Raw genomic sequence first — 21,330 nt, forward strand, 5'->3', positions numbered from 1 at the left:
ACTTGAGTGGTTCTTCACTAGTTTCATGCGCAAAACCTTCCGTAAAGATAATCCCCCTCTGAGTCGGGGCCTTAAAGGAAGCCCGCCATTTGCGTACGGTTCTTCACACCATTTTGTACGAAACTATCATTAACGTCACGTAGGATCATTAGCCAAAAGAGATGTCTAATTAGACAAAAAGAGGTTAAAGTATAGGCTAGCCTATTCTCCTTCCCAATTTATCACTTTGTATAAAGAGCTTTCAAACCCCTGCCTCCCCGATTCCACACCCCGTCCCCCCCATCCCTGCTTCCTTTCAGTATGAATAAGGCTGACATTTGACAGCTTCACAGAGCTGACAAGGGTTACCCGGCAGCCCACCCTCCCTATTCTCAATCCAATTAGACCTCTAATCCTCCAGATGAAAGGCCCAACTCCTCTCGTTCCTCATGACAACGACAGCTATTGATTATTTGTCACTCCGGCTAACACCTTCTCGGTGAGGCCACTCTGACAGAAGCAAACCGACCAAATTAGACAGCACTTCCTTGGCCCTGGAGGGCAAATGGCACAACAAGTAAAGGCTAATAAATGGTATAAAAATGAACAAATCATAACATTATGACAGGTTGATCGCTGCCGGCAGCTTCCCAGCTCAGGCTTGATGCTCTGTTAGAGCTGCTCCTTCCCTCTTTCCCTTCCACTTCTCTACAACTTTGACTGAATTAAAGGCCAGAACAATTAAGGCATTTGACCAGCAAAGATAAGCCAGGATGGAAGTATCATCTAGGGACCCAAATGTCAATAGCAGACTGGGGTTTGTCAATACAAACATTCCAGAGATGCAAATCTTCGCGTTTTTTCTCTCCACTAGGTTGCACTGACTCCCTTCCAAAGGACTCGGTTCAATCCGGCAGAAATATGCCTGGAAAGCAGCATAACCCAGGCAGGGAATGTTCGACTGCCGGCCGGATCTGTAGCGCTGGAACAGAATTCCTCGTTAAACGCGACGGGGAACGAATTAGCTTAGTGGCATCACCAACTTGGATAAGTAGGAGGATAGAGCCGTTCCTGCCAAAGAAACGACGACGGTTCTCTTGCACCGCGTTCTCCTCCGGTCGTGGTTTTTCCGACAGAAGCTTGGATGGTGCACACCACTCATACTAGAGTTAATTAGGGTGGCCATTTGTCTGGCTTTCGGCAGGCCTATCCCTTGCCCGGGGCCAATATGGAACCAATCAATCAAACCAGATCCTTTCCGGTCCAACTTTTACATTTTATGGACTGACCCTCCCTTTGTGGCGGATCCACTGTGAAAATACAGTTCATGGGAAGCAGTGTGGCCCAGTAGATAGAGCACGGGGCTGGGAGTAAGAAGGGACTGGGTTCTAATCCCCGCTTTGCCATATGTTTGCTGTGTGACCTGGGGCAAGTCGCTAACTTCTCTGGTCCTCAGTGACCTCATCTGTAAAATGGGGATCAAGACTGTGAGCCCCACGGGGGACAGGGGCTGTGTCCAACCTGATGAGCTTGGGACCGCCCCAGTGCTTAGAACAGTGCTTGAAACATAGAAAGCACTTAAGAAATGCCATCATCGTCATCACAGGGATCTGGGAGGGGAATGCAACAGCTCTGGGACAAGTTTGGGGATGGTGAGGGCTCAAGCGCTTAGTACTGTGCTCTGCACGCATTACGCGCTCAATAAATACGATTGAATGGAGAGGACTTTGCCATCGGCTAATAATTGTGTCTTGGGAGCAGAAGGTCAGCACCCTGTCCATTTCTGAGCAACATGCAGCCCCCTAACCCAATAGGGTGGACCAGCCCGCTCCGGGCTATCAGCGTTTGCTGACCCTTCCTCAGGGGAACAGCTGGCAGTCATTCCTTATTGCATTACCATGGATTCTTATCCAACCTCCACGGCGGTTGATCAGTATCTGTCAGTATCTCTCCATCCACCAAATTATTTTGCAGTTCCTCCTGCTTTCATTTTATCTAGTCGGCTACCGTAATACCCCTACCATCTTCTAAATTGTTAATGAAATTAGACTTGAATAAGCCGGCCCAGGATCTAGCCCTGTGGGACACCACCAATTCCTCTTTCCAACTTGATTGCTGAACTATTAATAATTAACTTTGATCTCCTTAAGAGGAGCTACATCTGTTTCAAAAGGAAATGGCCGGCTCTCACCGCCATTTTCCTATCCTCTAGGAGGTTCACTGAAATCTCAGAAGAGGAGTGAACTGTGTGGAGGTATGTGAGCAATCTCTTCAAGGATCCTCCCCTTTCTTTCACTGTAATCCCGCCAGCCACCCAGCCAGCCAATTACTGGCCACCTGAAATTTGGTCCCTGGAAGACTAGAGTCTTTCCTCCACACTGGGACCTTGGGGGGCTGTTGTACTCTGCCCTAGAACTAATAATAATAATAATAATGTTGGTATTTGTTAAGCACTTACTATGTGCAGGGCACTGTTCTAAGCACTGGGGGAGATCCAGAGTCATCAGGGTGTCCCACGTGAGGTTCACAGTTAATTCCCATTTTACAGATGGGGTAACTGAGGCACAGAGAAGTGAAGTGACTTGCCGACAGTCACACAGCTGACAAGGGGCAGAGCTGGGATTCAAACCCATGACCTTTGACTTATAATAATGTTGGTATTTGTTAAGCGCTTACTATGTGCCGAGCACTGTTCTAAGCGCTGAGGTAGACACAGGGGAATCAGGTTGTCCCACGTGGAGCTCACAGTCTTCATCCCCATTTTACAGATGAGGGAACTGAGGCGCAGAGAAGTGAAGTGACTTGCCCACAGTCACACAGCTGACAAGGGGCAGAGCTGGGATTCGAACCCATGACCTCTGACTTGCATGCCCGGGCTCTTTCCACTGAGCCACACTGCTTCTCGGGGGGAACTACTGGGGGGAGGGCTGTCCTAGGCCTGCAGACATCTCCCAAGGACTGAGACTGTGAGAGGTGGAGCCCAGCCCCACTCCAGAGACTGTAAAATTCAGGGTTCAAACCTGTCGGACCCCAAAATGTGACACCATGCCCCAGGAAGCACCCCTCTCTAAGGCTGGCTTATTCCATCTGCTCAGTACCAGCTTCAAGAAGACCCAGTGCTTTCTAGAATCTATCTTCCTACCACCACTCCCTTACCCCTCTAGCTTTCCATTGCTTTTTTCTAACTTAGTAGTTTTTAGAAATTCTACAGAGCACCATGAGTATGGGTTTCTTTTTCACTCAACTTCTCAACAAAAAGAGATGTTTAAAATATTAACAGTCAAATAGCAAAGCAAACCCACCTCTATCTTGGAACCTCATCATAATCCTATCTTCCCCTCTAGTCTGTAGGCTAGTTGTAGTGAGGGAAAGTGTCTGCTAGATCTGTTGCAGTGGCTAAGTGCTAAATATAGTACTCTGCACATAGTAAGCACTCAGTAAATACTCTTGATCGATTGAGTTGCAGGCTTAACCCTAGTCTCAACCTCACACCCCCGTCTCACCCTGGCCTTAGTGAGTTGTTTTTTCCTTGGATAAGGTCTCTGACATTGATCAAGATTTTAGAAAATGTCAGTGGAAATTTTCAGCAACTGTACTTGAAGTGCTTCAGCTGGAGGTGATTTTTGTTCTGCCCTCCCATACTGCCACTACACAGATGAAATAAGCGAGTCCAACTCTTACCCTTCACCCCCATACATAGGGAGTATTGCGGATGGGTCCTCCCTGCCTGGGCATTCCTGGAACTGGCAGCCTATAAGTGGGCACGAAGGGGCAGGGCCAATCAGTCTACTCCTCTGGCACTTCTGGGTGTACCATGGACCGACTCTGGTCACTTCTGAGAGTTGACTGCTGACCCTTCAAACAATCAGTGTATTTGTTGAGCATTTTCTGCGGGGCCCGGTGGCCTCTCCCAAAAGCTGGGTGGTTAGAATGAGGTTCCTCAGGGAAGGGCCCGGGGTGACGGCTGAGCCTCTTTTTCACTCTGTACCTAGAAAATGTGCATGTCCCCGATGGAGAAGGGAGAGCCGAGGGGGTCACAAAGTTGATCATAACAATCAGAGTGTGTAAAACCGCATAAAAATCGAGTTGTGCGCCAAATTTGCGATTAGCCAGATGGAAACTCTTAGTTTCAAGCCCGGCTAACAAAGTGAACAGTCATTCCGTGCTTCAGCTTTAAAGAACTTTGCATATGTTGACCAATTCATCTTCACAAAACAATTTTCCCAGATACGTCTGCTTTGCGGACTTTGCCGAGCGGTCCCTCGGCCCAGCTCCTGCCTGCCTACCCGGCCACCTTCTCGGCTCTTCCTCTCAGGGCCTGGCCGACGGCGCTCCTCCTCAGGAGGCCCAATGTCTGTGACTGAAATGCTTAACTGCATCTTGGGGGCAGTCAGTTCTTCTAAAATACGCACTTCCAACTCTACAGTTTGGAGTATTATTACAAGGGTAATAATATTAATACTAATGGGTTTTTTTAACACGTTTTCTCCGGAAGTTCAAAGTGCTTTACAGATATCAAATGAATAATTCTCACAACAATCTTATGTAGTAGGAAGGGAGAAATCTAACTTCTTACACCTGAGGAAAACGCAGCAGAGAAAAATGATTTGCCATCTCACTCATGAAATGTGCAGGAGATCCTACCTGAATACTTAATTGGGACTGAAAAGAAATACCATTTGGCTTATCCATTTAGTCCACATAGCAACTGACAAATCGATCTGGTAGGATGTCCTGAATGTAAAGAAGCAGTATGGCTAGTGGAGATAACAGGGGCCTGGGAGTCAGAAGGACTAAGCTCATTATGGGCAGGGAACATGTCTGCTACTTCTGTTGTATTACACTCACCCAAGTGCTTAGAACAGTGCACTGCACATAGTAAGCGCTCTATAAATATCAATGATTGATTGCCAGTTGTTTGCTGTGTGACCTTGTGCATGTCTCTGCACCTCAGTTTCCTCAACTGTAAAAAGGGGATTAAAATACCAGTTCTCTCTCCTTAGACTGAGAGCCCCATGAGGGACAGGGATGGTGTCCGACCTAACTGACCTGTACCTACCCCACTGCTTAGAAGAGGGTTTGACACATAGCAAGCGCTTAACAAATACCAATTAAAAAAATGTGGCAGTTGATGGTGAAAAAGCCACTTTTCTTCCATGTTTCAGGGGAGCTTGTGCTTTTACTTAAATGACAAAAACCCTTCCCCAAAGCCCTAAAAGTCAAACTAAAACAGCCACTTTGGGGGGTTTTTAGAAATTTCTACACCATTTCTCATGCTTAAAACCAACTAGCTCACTCCTTTTTTTGGTTACTGAAACATTAATATGGATGCACTGGACCTAGAGAGCTAAAACTTAATATGTAAATGCAACAGAAGTTCTGAAGAAAAGAGTCTGTTGTCCTTTCCATGAGCCCGCCTGAACGCTAAAACCCCCCACAACCTGAAGCTTCTTTTATTCTTCCAAGCAATATGGGATACATCCTCTAATCAGGTGGCATTAATCTACTTGAAACCAAATTAAAAACCTTCTGAGAGATTAAAGTCCTGTAGGAAATGTAAAATGCATAAATTTTAACATTCAGTAAGACCACTGAAGGTTTTTTTGGTCCTTATTAACAGAGGAATGTGTTTGGGGAATGCACAGAAATGGTGTTTTCCCTGGAGCCAAAAGACTGCTAATTAATTGGCAGCCTTTGTGAGAATACTGGGAAGAGGTACGACTGATTGCTTTCTTGGATTAAACCTGGAGTTTTAAATGAAAAAAATCAAACTATGAACACATGGTCCGTACTTGAGATTCATTTTGTTTTCATAGATTCTACTCCTGCATTGTTGTGACAAGTAGCAATGTGTCCATAGACATCAACGAGAAGCAGTGTGGCTCAGTGGAAAGAGCCCGGGTTTAGGAGTCAGAGGTCATGGGTTCTAATCTCGCCTCTGCCACTTGTCAGCTGTGTGACTTTGGGCAAGTTCCTTAACTTCTCTGCACCTCAGTTACCTCATCTGGAAAATGGGGATTAAAGACTGTGAGCCCCACGAGGGACAACCTGATGACCTTGTATCTCCCCCAGTGCTTAAAACAGTGCTTGGGGCATAGTAAGCGCTTAACATATACTATCATTATTATTATTATTCTCAATGTCTACCAAAATATCATCACTCCAAATCTCCAGCCAGCACACTTTAGAGTGGTTTCCATGCAAGCAAGTTTCTGCCTGGGTCCACTTAATAAAACCTCTATGATCTGTAATAATGCTTCTCATCAGGAGTGGTGCAGTGCCTAGTCTTCTCTCTTATGACCATGGGGAGAGGGTAAAAGGAGAGGGGAGAGAATAGGAGAAAGGGAAAGGGAAGAGGAAAGAAGGGAGAGGATAGAAAAGAAGAGAAGGGAAGGACAAAGAGGAGAGGGGAGGAATAATAATAATGTTGGTATTTGTTAAGCGCTATGTGCAGAGCACTGTTTTAAGCGTTGGGGTAGATACAGGGTAATCAGGTTGTCCCACCTGAGGCTCACAGTTAATCCCCATTTTACAGATGAGGTAACTGAGGCATAGAGAAGTTAAGTGACTTGCCCATGGTCACACAGCTGACGAGTGGCAGAGCCGAGATTCAAACCCACGACCTCTGGCTCCCAAGCCCGGGCTCTTTCCATGAGCCACGCTGCTTTTGAGAAGAGAGGAAAGGCGTGAGAAGAGAGGAAAGGTGGGAGAGGAGAAGGAAGAAGAGATGGAAGTGAGATTAACCAATCAATCAATGGTATTTACTGAGGGCTTACTCTGTGCAGAGCACTATACTAAGCACTTGAGAAGCGACAGTACACAGAATTCACAGATGCATTCCCTGGAGGAAGAGGGGGAGGGAGGGAGAAAGGAAGGAGGAGAAAGGGAAGGACAGAGGGTCAGTGAGGGCCTTGAAACAAATTTCTGCAGCTCCTGTGGCCCTGGCCTAAGGATGATGGTTACTTGACTGCCCGTGGATGGGGAAATCTTAGGCTCCCACTCCCTGAATCTGTTTCCAAAAGGAGGCCGCCCGCTGCTGTTCAGTGCTGATCCCCAGAGCTGCAGGACCCAGGATGCTTCTTACACAGTTTCCCAGGGCAGATGCTTTTCTATTTTCCCCCAAATTCTCTCAAACAGCTGGAATCACTGCTCTGGCTCGGCATCACCAGGGGTTCCACTTGGGCTTTTTTTAATGGTATTTGTTAAGCCCTTACTATTTGCCTTCACTGTCCTAAACTCTGGGTAGCTACAAGCTAATCAGGTTGGACACAGTCCATGTCCCACATGGGGTTCACAGTCTTAATCCCCATTTTCCAGGAGAAGTAACTGTGGCATGGAGAAGCAACTTCCCCAAGGTCATCCGGAAGACACGTCCAGTAGATTAGAACCCAGGTCCTCTGTCTCCCAGACCTGGGCTCTATCTACTAAGTCACGTTGCTCCGCTGGGGGCTGCTGGCTCTTCCCAGCATGGGGAGAGATGCGGGGATCCCAGACATGGCTTCTCTAGCACCTCCCCACCTCCCCTGCCCAGCCTTCTGATTCTTTATACGATTGCTAGGAGCCAAAGTTCCACTCCATAATCCCGAACGAGTTTCGCTCCCACTGTCTGTTCGTCAGGGACATGGATGATGGACGGACAGAATTCTCCCTGCCCAAATGGCATGGTAGGGTCACTCTTTGAAAGGATAGTTTGAGGGTTCCATGGAGAAACCATGGATGTTCCTATAAATTAAATTCAGTGGGCACAATTATATTCCATTTGCTTCTACCTTTTAGGACTTGGGATAGGGTAGTCCCCTGCTGAGACGCTAAGGGTTTCATGGAGGGTGATAGGAAAGAGGACATCATAGGGAAGGGGAGGTATTCCCAGGAATTTAATGTTGTGCCCTGAACCCTGCCTCCAGCGTCTCTCCTGCATGAATCATCTGCTTGAAGAGTCACTCAGCACACATCTCTCCTCCTCTCAAAACCCTCCACTGGCTCCTCGTGTCCCTTCACGTCAAGCAAAAACTCCTTCCAATGGACTTCAAGATTCTCAGCCCACCTTACATGCCTGCTGTCTTCGCCCTCTACCTGCCAACCCTCTCTCTTTCTTCTTCCCAAGCTAGTCTTCTAAGTGTATCTCGCTCTCAATTCTCACGGCTCCATCCCTTCATTCACGCTGATTGCCTGACTTCATTCATTCACTCGCATTTACTAGCGCTTACCGTCTGCAAAGCACTTGGGAGAGTACAATACAACAACAGAAACATTCCCCGCCCACAACGAGCTCACAGTCTAGAGGGCTTGGAAATGCTTTCCTCCTTAAATCGGACAGACCACAGCTCTGTCCATATTCGCATGCCTCCTGGAAGCCCTCCTCTTTCAACATACCCTCCCCAATTAATTCCCAGTATTCTGAGTCACAGAAATCACCAGCCACCTCTAGTTTTATGAACTTATTAGCGCTTACGTATATTTATTTATGCATTCAGTTACTTCTTTTCATCATGATCTTTTAAATACTTATATGTCTGCATAATGCAAACTCCTTGTGGGAAGAGAACACGGTTCAGAGAAGCAGCGTGGCTCAGTGGAAAGAGCACGGGCTTTGGAGTCAGAGGTCATGAGTTCGAATCCCAGCTCTGCCACTTGTCAGCTGTGTGACTGTGGGCAAGTCACTTAACTTCTCTGTGCCTCAGTTACCTCATCTGTAAAATGGGGATTAAGACTGTGAGCCCCACGTGGGACATCCTGATTCCCCTGTGTCTACCCCAGCGCTTAGAACAGTGCTCGGCACATAGTAAGCGCTTAACAAATACCAACATTATTATTATTATTATTATTCATGCTTCTGTTGTACTTCACCAGGTGCTAAGCACGGTGCATTACAACCAGTCGATGCTCAATAAATGCATAATTTTACTACTCAATAAATACTGTCGATTAACTGATGCCCAGAATGCAAGGTGTGAGGAGTGCTTAAGGCCCACGAGTTAAGCAAAGGCTCTCCTTGTTCAGTGGAGATGCGGCAGTAAGCAACCTCTCTGAAGACCTCTGAGCAGAGTTTGGTTTCGGGGCTTCTCTTCCACGTGACATGAATGTGGGTGGGAGGAAGGGAGCTGGCTTGGGAGCAGGGTGGATGCAAGGCTGTGGACACGCACACGGTGCTGATCAAACCACAAGCTTTCCTTAATGCGGGCTTTACCGAGCCCGTAGTCCTCTGTATTCGGGACACATCAATGTTTTTAAATTGAGAAAGGAGCTGGCTTTTATAGCTGCCGGGTTCAGACGGTATATGGCGTTGGCCTTCCCGCAAATAGTATCTCCTCCTAACGGAAGCACGTCCTCTCGAGAACGTTCATTTTCTAGGATAATTAGCTAACCGTCTCCCGGAGCTACACTTCCGCCATACGGGATTTTAATTGCTGACATGATTACGATAGAGGTGACTGGAGGTTAGAGGTGGGAAAATCGGAGCAGTAGTTAAAATCTAAGCCGAAAATGAGAAAATGCTCTAAATGACTAGGATGAAAGACACGTCAAAAGGAATAACTCTTTGAAAATGACCTGGCAGACCCGACTGATTATAACACACAACGAGCAGAATCATTGGGAGCATATCTTAATGCCAATCTCCTTTCATGCCCTCAACTAATGAAAAGCCTTTTTCTCACCCTTCAATTAATCAGCTATATCTGGTTCGGATTCTATTATGTGCATTCATTCTACTAGCACCTCCTGAATTTGCTAACTCATTTTTATCTTATTTCAATAATGTAAAAAGTCTAGAGACAACGGGAAAAGTGTCAGGTGCAGGGAAAAAAAAAAACTTTGCAGATTGATGGTTTCGTGCAAAAACGGCTTTTAAGGGAATGGACCTTTAATTTAAATAGATTACAATCCTGACCAGTTTAATACTGAATCGGGGCAATTGATACTAAGTCTCTGAAATGTGTATGCGCTGAAGCCTCTCTGCCTGCTGGAAATGTGAATGGGGTATCTGGCCCCACTGGGTCCTAATCCGGGATACTGGATGCCCACTAGATCCTTGGACCATCCATGTGAGGCAAGGTGGGGACATGGAGCTGCATCCCACTAAGAATAATAATTGTGGTATTCGTAAAGCGCGTACCGTGTGCCAAGCACTGTTCAAGATACGAGATAATCTGGTCAGACACAGTTCCTGACCCATACATGGCTCACTGACTAGGTAGGAGGGAGAACAGGTATTGAACCCCATTTTTCAGGTGAGGTAGCTGAGGCACAGAGAAATTAAGTGACTCAATTTGTGAACAAAATAAATACATTTTTATTTATATTTATTCATTTCCGTCTCCCCCTCTAGACTGTAAGCTCATTGTGGGCAGGGAATGTGTCTCTTTCTTGATATATAGTACTCTCCCAAATGCTTAGTACAGTGCTTTGCACACAGTAAGCGCTCAATAAGTGATTGAATGAATGAATGAATAATAATAATAATAACTGCAGTGTTTGTGAAGCGCTTACTATTGCCAGTGGAGAGCTTTACTGCTCTTCACTTTACTCCGTGTCTAGTCAAACCAGTGATCTCCCATGCAGTTGCGATTCCATTCCAATCCACAGTTCCAGCAGCACGCAAATTTGCCCTGAGGCTGTGGGCATTTCACATGCACGCAACCTCCGTTTTTCTCTTGGGAATTTGACTGTCCTAAGCGCTGGGGTGGATACAACAAATCAGGTTGGGCACAGCCCCTGTCCCACATGGGGCTCAGAGTCTTAATCCCTATTTTGCAGATGAGGTAAGTGAAGCCTAGAGAAGTGAAGTGACTTGCCCAAGGTCGCACAGCAGACAAATGGTGGAGCAGGTGAGACAGAACTCAGGTCCTTCTGAATCCCAGGGCCACGCTCTATCCACTAGGCCACAATAACGGGCAAAGCCCCCGTGTAGTGACTTCCATTTAACTGGCCCGCTCTCAGTGCTGCTACGGTCGACTGCTGGCAGTGACCTTGGCTGCTGTGTGACTTTGGCCAAGTCACTTCACTTCTCTGTGCCTCAGTTACCTCACCTATAAAATGGGGATCAAAACTGTGAGCCCCTTGTGGGACGTGGACTGCGTCCATCCTGATGAGCTTGTATCTACTCCAGCATTTAGTACAGTGCCTGGCACACCGTAAGTGCTTAACAGATACCATTTTAAAAAACAAAGTGGCCTCGGTCCTAATTCTGCAAGTCAATCATCTTGAACTCAGGGCTTCTCCCTCCCCAGCCTTGAAGCTATTCAACATTTACAGCCTCTCTGAATTTCCCTCGTCATTATCTCTGGGTTGGATCCCTTTTAGACAACTCTAGCTTGCTTGGAGTCATGGAGGTTTTCTTTAGTCCCCCTTTTCTGGAGTGATCTTCTAAGGCAGATCAGGCACTTTGCTCACCCTCCACTTTCCCCCAAACGATTCCTTGTCCCTGATTCTGTTTCGCAGAGAGCCTGGTGGGGGTCGTGTACGCCCATGGGAGCTTCTCTGGAGCAAAGAAGCTCTTCCCTGGGTCACTGGGTGGGAGCACCAACCCCTGTAACCCCTGTAAGTACAGGATTGGACACCAAATAAGCTTTTCTCTTGGTCTGAGAGTTTTTGGAGCAGTATCTAGACTTGGGGAAAAGAGCACGGACAGCTCACGGAGAGTTCATGGACAGAAAAGAACATAGTAAGCGCTCAACAAGTGCCATTATTATTATATTTCACTTTATTGATGAGTCGATCATTTATTCAGTGCCCTCTGGAATTTAAACGTCTTTTGGGCAGAGCCCATTCTACCACCTCTGCTGAACTGTACTTTCCCAAGTGCTTAGTACAATTCTCTAGACACAGCTCAATAAATACCACTCACTGACTAATTTAATCTCAAGGGGCTTTCACCATAAGCTTCTGAATACTGCAAAATACACTGAACACTGAGAAAATAAAGAAATGACAGTGGCATGACGCCCACAAGGTTCCTCTCGTCACTACCCCGGTCTGGCAAATGGACGACCATTAAATATTTTGGGGGGGTTAAGAGACATGGCTGATTTTCACTCATGATTATACGCTGTGAATTTACAGACATTTCGCAGTTCTCCATATTTGACAAACCAAGGAAATGCCACAGGACTTCAAAGGCATCACCATATTCCCCTCCAAGAAGAAAGGTGAGGGGTCGGAAATTACCAGGGTAACTCGCTGCTTCCCAGTGTAACCGGGTTCTCTGAGTCCTTCCGGACAAGCAAAAATCACATTAACCATATCCTCTCTGAGGCACAGCAGGGTTTCAGATCGCATTACTACACGACCTTTGCAGGACAAGAGAAACTGAAGAGCACAGAGCAACTAAAAGATAACCATTCCCCATTATAACACTATTTCTTTAGCGTATTACTGTATTACTTACAGCTGTTCACTTCTGAGATGATGCTCCAAAGTTTACCTTGGCTTAAACACCTCCTTTTTAAATATCTGACTTGAATAGTAATTAAAGCCCACACCAATTTAGCATGAGACACAGACATCTATTTAGCACACACAAAGGCAGATCTGCTCTACAGGCTGCCTTTTAGTTACTTAGCATGTGAAAGATAACACTCTGAAAATTATGTCCTGTACTTAAATTTGCACACAACAAAGCCTAATTCAAATCTTTCCTTATTCGTAAACAGATTTACAATGTCCTTAATTACTTTTGTCACTTTTTCACAGATTTTGAGAAGCAGTGTGGCCTAACTGAAAGAGCGGGGCTTGGGAGTCAGAGGTCGTGGGTTCCAATCCCAGCTCTGCCACTTGTCAGCTGTGTGACCTTGGGGCAAGGCACGTAATTTCTCTGTGCCTCAGCTACCTCATCTGTCAAATGGGGATGAAGACTGTGAGCCCCATGTGGGACAACCTGATGACCTTGTATCTACCCCAGCGCTTAGAACAGTGCTTGACACATAGTAAGCGCTTAACAAATACCAACTTTATTATTATTATTTATCGTTTTGGGTCAATTTTTTGTCCCAAATTTGTCATATTTTGTACCTTGGGAATATATTAATGCACCTTCCTTTATCTCCTATGGGAAACCATTTTAATCTAGGGCTTTTTGGCTTAACACTTGATTTTCACAGAACTAATTAAGAGAGTGATAACTGGGGCGATGACGATGATGGAGGCTCCCATCATAAAGGACGGAAGAGCTTCGGTCCAGAGACTTCAAGACTGAGAAATTTTATGTTGCTAGTGGCCTGCCCAGCACCATTCACGCCCTCTTGATCCTGCCAGTCACGTGCCCGCTGGGGCATGGAGTGCAACAAACCAGTACGTAGGTGAAGTGCCTATGCAGTCTTCGCCCACAGGAGCTAGCTCCAGGCAGAACTCCAAGCCTCCCGGTTTCCAGAGCAGTCAGTGCTTTTTCTGAAGCAACGGAAGCAACGGCAGGGCTAGCAGCTGCTAACTTCATAGCATTTGAGGCCACCGGGAAACCTGGCCTCTGGCCACTTCCGAACCAGTTAGGCTACCCTGAGAAGTTCACCGTGATCCTACAGCTAGTACACCATTCGAACGCTGCTCAAGTCAGATTTGAAGATGCTCTGTCTGACCTACTCTCAGTGGCCTTTTGAGTGAGCCCTAGGCACCCTAGCCTGGCATGAGGGACATGGAAGTGGGGGTCAGAAGATGCTTCTGATCTCCACGAAGACTCAACTCATAAGCTCCAAGCATCAACGAAAGTCTTTGGGACAATCGACGAGGAGCTATCGTATGCTGAAGGTTGTGCTCTAGAGGAACAGACACAAGACTTACAGAGTGACCAGAGAACTAGGGACTGACAAGCCTGAAGAAGACTAACCTGAAATATTTCTATTACTGGTATCTCCACTATTACTGCCCCATGGAAACCCTAGACTCAACCGTATATTTTCACTGGCAAAACATAATAGTGTCACAAATTTTGCTAGCGAGGTACCACTTACGAGGTACCACTTAGTTCACTAGAAGTCACATCCAATTTCTCAAGAAGCTTCATCCACATCACCCACAGGCTCAACCTCAAATGGCAACCCCAAATCACCATATTAAATCCTGGAATGTTATCAGCTCACCTGCATCAAGGCAACATATCTCACAGAAAGGGACACAAGAGGAGAATCTAAGACAGCAAGAAATCCCAACAACTGTATTAGCTGAGGGATTGATGGAAATGCTGTATGGTGAACTGAAGGGGATAGAACAGCAGTTTTAAAGACCTGGTGGAGGACAGTCTTGAACAATCTAGTGAGGCAGTTCCTGGGAGACCACAGGATCAGATCTACTAGTTACGTTGATAACAGAAAAGAGAGGAGTTACTCTATCTGGAATGTGTCTGACCTGATTATCTTGTATCAGCTTAGAGTACAGTGCTCAGGGTAATGTTGGTATTTGTTAAGCGCTTACTATGTGCCGAGCACTGTTCTAAGCGCTGGGGTAGACACAGGGGAATCAGGTTGTCCCACATGGGGCTCACAGTCTTAATCCCCATTTTACAGATGAGGGAACTGGGGCACCGAGAAGTTAAGTGACTTGCCCAAAGTCACACAGCTGACAAGTGGCAGAGCTGGGGTACATAGTATGTGCTTAAATTCCCCAACTATTCTTACTTGGGAAGATCACAACACTCACTTGTGGCATTTCTTGTTTAAATGCGTATCTTATGAAATGAAAATCTTCCATCAAAATGAGTTATTTTTATATTTCCCATGAGCATACCTGACAGGAGTCAAATTCTTGTTCTATATTAACCAGAATGTCCCGAGACGATTCTGTTAGTGCTCAGAATACAAAAGTGACTTTTGTATGCCCGGCAATTGGAAATCCCGGTCATTTGTTTGGACACGTAACCCACCGTCATCAGTATCAGCGCTGAACCATAGTCACTCTCCATATTTCACCGTGTGGCTCAATTTCCAAACTGTGACCAGGAACATAAAATGTGCCACTTTCAAGCTCCCTCAGAGGGTCAAAAACAACGGGTTTTATAATCTCACGCTACAGTGACTGTCTTCTTTAGCTCATCTAAGCCAGTCGAGGACAGTCTTTCTAACACACGGTTGGCAAGTTCTCTATTCCCTAAGAAACACTTCGGCCTTCTGCGTACACCTCTCTCAGTATATACCAACCGTATTGATTAGTCTTTAACCAATGAGGGCAATTCCACTGAGATTCCTAAGTGACCTTTTTCTCATTCCAAGATGGGAAGAGTTGCAGAACCTACAAGCAATTCTAGTTGCAACGATAAGCAAGAATCGGTTCCCCAAGGAATAGTTTCTCTCACCTTTTGCGCAGCAAGATGGAGGGCTGTTCTCTGGCTGTGGTCGGCCTTGTTCACATCTGCTCCTGCCTTGAGGAGGACCTGGGCACAATCCCCTCTGTCGGCCAGCACACAATACATGAGTGGGGTCCTCCCAAACTGGTCCTCTTTATCTTTCAAAGCAGGGGTCCCTGGAATTATAAAAAGCAGGCTTAGTCTTCTTGTGATTTTCATGTACATTATCACGCAAATGAATTTTTACCGTCATCGTATCATCGTGTGGTTTATCAATGCCCCTTCTAAAGTCCAGGCTGGATTTCCAGTCATGCAATTTTGGCTATTATTAAACCCCGAGGAAAGTTTTTGAAGGTGGTAGAGAATATGAAAAGGGTTTAGCTTCTTTAATTAAAAAACCAAAATCATAAAAACTGCTCAGAATGAAAATAAGAATAGTCTGGGGCCCTACTTAGATTAGATATTGTGAGAAACCCAGCTTGTAGTCCAGGGTCTGGGAATCAGATCTTCTCCAGGATGAGCTTACGTTTAAAAGTGGAGTCCCTGCGTGAGTCCAAAGAAGGGGGCTCGGCTGGAAGACGATGAGGCTGAGAATGGGTTGCCGGGCTGCTCTATTCTCCAACGAGCCCGGGCAGCACACGGTGGGAATGAAATGGGAGTTAGCTCCTCGAGCCGCTGACTGACCTAAAGATGCGGCCCCGCAGATGGCACTGGTCCTCCCTGACATTCACCGCTCCTGTTTAATATCTAAGTGCTTAATAGAGTGCTTGGCACACAGTAAGCGCTCAATAAATATGACTGAATGAATGAATAAAGGGCCACTTCTGCTGGGATGGCAGTGATGCCGAATCTATTAGCCCTCCAGAGAGCCAACTGAAAGCCTGCCCGGTGAGACTGAAGTGGACGGCTGGAAACCGCTCCCCCCCACTCCGACACTGCTCGGATTTGAACAGGTCGGCTCCAGCCCTGGAATGGAGGAAGGGAGGTGTCCATTCCCTTCTAGAGCAGTTGCAGGATGTCCAGACTAGCTCCAGGCCATCCCCGGGACCCAAATTACAGAGAGGTTTAGTGGGGGCAAAGGGTGTGGTCTGTTTGGCCAGGGACCCGAGTCTGGGGAGAAGTGCAGGCCAGATCGAACCTTTGCGTGGTTGTGGGGGACTAAAGGAGAGAATAAAGATGACTGACTCCAAGGAAACAAGCTTTATGAAGAACAGAGTAGCGATACTGCCAAAAGTGAAAGGGGGTAGAGATATGCCTGCTTAGGGGAGAAATACTGAGCTTCATCAATGTCCCATTTCTCTTAGGTGGGGGGTTAAGCGGTGAAAAGCCCTACTGTAGCATGAAGGTGAGAGATCGAGGCTAGAGCAGTGAGTTTGGGATTGTTCTGCTACAGAGAGAGATTCAAAACCCAATTCTCAAACTGGCTCCTTGACAGATGCCATTTCTCAAGGAAAAAAAATCTTGTCACCATCCTCCTGTGAACTTCTGGCACAGCTATTAATAAAGCCTTGGGTATTTTCAGTCTCTCGTGTTCACACTTTTCCAGTCTTTGGGTTGAATCGAAGAATCTTCACTCTCTCAATATGTTGGAGGGAAGGAATGGTTTGGTGGTGAAATACAGAAAAATTTTTAAGATGTAACAACTGAAAACATTAAAAAAGTGATTTTAACACAATGAACTCTATGAAAGAAAATTCCAGGCACGTAAACATGCCAAATCAGCAGAGAAAACATATTCTGATTGGCATCGCTGTGGGAGCTAAACCACCGAACCCGGAGACAGAATTAAATTCAGCTCAAGTCCTCAACCGGCATTAGTGCCTTCGCATCCAGCTGGAAACGCTCTGTCGCATCATGTGGTTGGTTCAGCTATAGATCCTGCCCACGGAGCAGCTCTCCACTCTTTGCCTGTTGGCAAACATGAACGCTTTCAAAATGGTGACGCTATTTTAAAAGATTTGTAAATTGGAGAACCCTGTGTAGGGATGGAGTTGGAGAATCGGTAATGCACGTTTTACTAGCAAGCCCAGAGCATTCAACAGTGGAATTTACTGATGAGGCCCAATCATATTTTTTGGACCTAACCCTTCCTCCTACATGAATATATCAGGATTTACAAAGCACTTGTCAACCTTAGCATCTATTTATTGTCTCTTCTGGCACCCCGGAGAGAGGCCCGAAGTCTCGGCCCATTTCTGCCCTGGCTAATTGTTATATTGTACTCTCCCAAGTGCTTAGTACAGTGCTCTGTGCACAGTAAGTATGACTGAGTGGCTACTTCTGTCAGTCACAACTCAGTGGAAGGCCTGGAGGCCAGTGGTGGGAATATTTTATCCTCTCAGGATCCTTATAAGGTAGGTATAAAGATTTTAATTTTACAATATGGAAACTGAGGCACAAAGACATTAAGTGACATGTCTAAGATCACAAAGAAGTGGCAGAGCTGGGACCAGAACCCAGGCCCCTTGACTCCCAGACCGCTGCTCTTTCCACTGGGCCACAATGTCTCTCACCAGCATGTGTCTGTTCCAAATTCATTCCAAAGCTCCAGCTTACCTGATTCTCAACTTCTGGTACTAGTCATTCAGCTTGCACTTAGCCTTGACATTTTCCCTGAACACTTTTCTAGCCTTATGCTCTTGTTAGCTTCCTTTCCTACTTCAGTTATTTGAAAAGTTTTTCACCCTTGGGGCCTTCAGAAAAGTGTGATATGTGGAAAACACTCTCATTAAAACAAATCCTGCAGAGTGTACTGAAAATTTAAATGATGACAAACTTAATATATCTAGTGATAGGAAATTAAAGGTTCCCAAAAGCTACCCAGTTCAGTCCCAAGGTGATTATGTATTTAAGGAGAACGCTTACCCGCAATCAGCTTTTGAAGAGCGCCCTTGTCTCCATTAACCGCAGCAGCATGAACCTGAGATGCTAAGGAGGATCCACTGAAGATCCAACCAGGTGAACTGCTCATCACCTTTTCGGGTATCGGGGCCGGTCCAGTCTGTGTAAACATTAAGAATCAAAACCATAAGAGACGTCTCGTTCTGCATTTCTCACACTGCTTCCTCTCATTCATTTAAAACACCTCTGGGATGTGCACAAAGTATGCGCTCAATAAGTATCATTGTTCGATTGCTCAAAGTCACACGGCAGAGGCAGCATTAGAACCCAAGGTCACTGACTCCCAGACTCGAGCCTTTCCCTTTAGGTCACACTGCTTCACAACTGAGCTACTGCATTTCTCTTAAATCCTGGGACTGACAGCGTCACCCTATGAAATTCCAACTATTTCTCCCTCTCTCAACAACCCCTTCCAGCCTGCTGCTCACACTTTTCCCCATGCTCAGAACTCCCTCCCTCCCTTCCCTCAAATATTCCAAACCACCTCCCAGCCCACCCTAAAAAAAAAAATAAAAAATGAACAAATCACCCCATTAGTCACCTCCTATGTGGTCCTGTTCTCCCCTTAACCACTCTGAGCACTGTGTTCCTCCACTGATCATGTATAAGAAGCAGCGTGGCTCAGTGCAAAGGGTTCGAATCCTGGCTCTGCCACTTGTCAGCTGTGTGACTGTGGGCAGGTCACTTCACTTCTCTGGGTCTCAGTGACCTCATCTGTAAAATGGGGATTAACTGGGAGCCTCCCGTGGGACCACCTGATGACCCCGCATCTCCCCCAGCGCTTAGAACAGTGCTCTGCACATAGTAAGCGCTTAACAAGTACCAACATCATTATCTGTAAAATGGGAATTAAGAACTGTGAGCCTCACATGGGGCCACCTGATGACCCCGTATCTCCCCCAGCGCTTAGAACAGTGCTCTGCACATAGCAAGCGCTTAACAAATCCCAACATTATTCTCTGGACCTCAGTTCTCTCCTCTGTAAAATGGGGATGAAGACTGTGAGCCTCACGTGGGACCACCTGATGACCCCGTATCTCCCCCAGCGCTTAGAACAGTGCTCGGCACATAGCAAGCGCTTAACAAATCCCAACATTATTCTCTGGGCCTCAGTTACCTCCTCTGTAAAATGGGGATGAAGACTGTGAGCCTCACGTAGGACCACCTGGGTCCCCTGTCTCTCCCCCAGTGCTTAGAACAGTGCTTGGCACAATGTAAGCGCTTAACAAGCACCAACATTATTATTATTATTGTTATTCTCTGGGCCTCAGTGACACCACCTGTCAAATAATAATAATGTTGGTATTTGTTAAGCACTTACTATGTGCAGAGCACTGTTCTAAGCGCTGTGGTAGACCCAGGGGAATCGGGTTGTCCCACGTTGGGCTCCCAGTCTTCATCCCCATTTTCCAGATGAGGGAACTGAGGCCCAGAGAAGTGAAGTTGGTATTTGTTAAGCGCTTACTATGTGCCGAGCACTGTTCTAAGCGCTGGGGTAGACACAGGGGAATCCGGTTGTCCCACGTGGGGCTCCCAGTCTTCAGCCCCATTTTCCAGATGAGGGAACTGAGGCACAGAGAAGTGAAGTGACTTGCCCACAGTCACACAGCTGTGACTGGCCCACGGTCACCCAGCTGCTAAGGGGCAGAGCTGGGATTCGAACTCATGACCTGTGACGCCAAAGCCCATGCTCGTCAAACGTGGACGAAGCCTGGGGGCCCCTGATGACGTCGCATCCCCTTTCCCCAGCGCTTAGAACATAGTGAGCGCTTAGCAGATGCCCTTATTATTATTTATTATTATTATTATTTGGAGAAGCAGCGTGGCTCAGTGGAAGGAGCCCGGGCTTTGGAGTCAGGGCTCATGAGTTCGAATCCCAGCTCTGCCCCTTGTCAGCTGGGTGACTGTGGGCAAGTCACTTCACTTCTCTGGGCCTCGGTTCTCTCATCTGTAAAATGGGGATGAAGACTGGGAGCCCCACGTGGGACCACCTGATTCCCCTGTGTCTCCCCCAGCGCTTAGAACAGTGCTCGGCACATAGTAAGCGCTTAACAAATACCAACATTATTATTGTGATTATTAGAGACCTTTCCGTGAGGAGGGGCGCTCCGAGGCCCAGAGGACTCCCGCCTCCTACTCACCCTCACCTCCGGGGACACGGACACCATGAGGGCCGAGGGGAGGTCACCTCCGTCCCGCAACGCCTCTCGCAACGTGTCGCGCACCGCGTCGGGCCTGAGGCGGGCGGGCGGCCTGAGGCGCCGGGCCGCCCCGCGCTGCACCCTGGGAGTTGTAGTTCCGGCCTCCTTCTCCGCCGGCCTCCCCCCGCCTCCCGGGAGAGCGCGCGGACTACAACTCCCGGCCTGCCCCGCGCGCCGCCCCTCTCCCGCCTCGGAGGAGGCGCGGACTACAACTCCCAGCGTGCCCCGCGCGCCGCCTTTTCCCCCACCCCCGCCTCGGAGGGGGCGCGGACTCCAATTCCCAGCGTGCCCCGCGCGCGGCGGTCCCGGAAGTGAAGGCGTCTGCGGCCGCCGGAGGGGTCGGGGCGGGAGCGGGCAGAGCCCAGGCGCCGTCCGGAGCTCCGATCGAAGCCTCCGCGGGGCCCCCGGTCCGGCCCGGCCCACCCCACCCTCGGGACGATGAGTCCGGCCGCCGCCCGGCCCTCCGCCCACCTCCGCCAAGCCCTCCTCGTCCTGGTGAGCGAAGCGGCCTCCGGACGACGGACCCGGGGCGGGGGGGGGGAGGGAACGGGGGGCGTCCGGCCGCCTCACGGACTCCCTGGTGGGGGAGGGGACGGGGGAGACGCCTCCGTCCACGCGGGAGGCCGGGGGGGGGGCAGGTGCCGTGTGCCCCCCCCCTCCTCCCGTTGGCGGATTCCTCTGTTGTGGCTCCTCCTGATTGGTCCGGGACCCGGAAGTCGCCGCCGCCGCCAGCGCCGGACCGGAGAGGGGACTGTCACCTGCCAGTTCCCCCCCCCCCCCCATCATAATCATAATTGGGAGGGGGATTGGTTAAGCGCTTAGTACTAATAATAGTCATAATAGGGGGATTTTGTTAAGCGCTTACTACTTCTAATAATCATAATGGGGGGATTTTGTTCAGCGCTTACTACTTCTAATAATCATAATGGGGGGGGTATTGGTTAAGCGCTTACTACTAATAATAATCATAATGGGGTATTT

General features: G+C 47.7%; 2 protein-coding genes across 3 annotated transcripts in view; one reads left to right on the forward strand and one right to left on the reverse strand.

Annotated features, from left to right (window-relative positions):
- Positions 1–20,412, reverse strand: part of INVS (inversin) — a 78,969-nt gene extending 58,557 nt beyond the window's left edge. Inside the window, exons 1-3 of one of the 2 annotated variants that reach the window (XM_029054077.2) lie at positions 20,296–20,412; positions 18,113–18,248; positions 15,257–15,423 (exon numbers count right to left, since the gene is read on the reverse strand). In XM_029054077.2, coding sequence (XP_028909910.1) covers positions 15,257–15,423; positions 18,113–18,248; positions 20,296–20,316 — 324 coding nt within the window. In that variant the 5' untranslated portion in view covers positions 20,317–20,412. Of the gene's footprint in view, positions 1–15,256; positions 15,424–18,112; positions 18,249–20,289 lie in introns of both variants that reach the window. The other variant, XM_029054076.2, reaches the window with a different exon arrangement.
- Positions 20,413–20,679: 267 nt separating this feature from the next.
- Positions 20,680–21,330, forward strand: part of ERP44 (endoplasmic reticulum protein 44) — a 49,333-nt gene continuing 48,682 nt past the window's right edge. The window contains exon 1 of the mRNA XM_029053935.2: positions 20,680–20,844. Coding sequence (XP_028909768.1) covers positions 20,788–20,844 — 57 coding nt within the window. The 5' untranslated portion in view covers positions 20,680–20,787. The remainder of the gene's footprint in view (positions 20,845–21,330) is intronic.

This window comes from Ornithorhynchus anatinus, chromosome X3 (assembly GCF_004115215.2).
Source record: "Ornithorhynchus anatinus isolate Pmale09 chromosome X3, mOrnAna1.pri.v4, whole genome shotgun sequence".
Taxonomy (NCBI): domain Eukaryota; kingdom Metazoa; phylum Chordata; class Mammalia; order Monotremata; family Ornithorhynchidae; genus Ornithorhynchus; species Ornithorhynchus anatinus.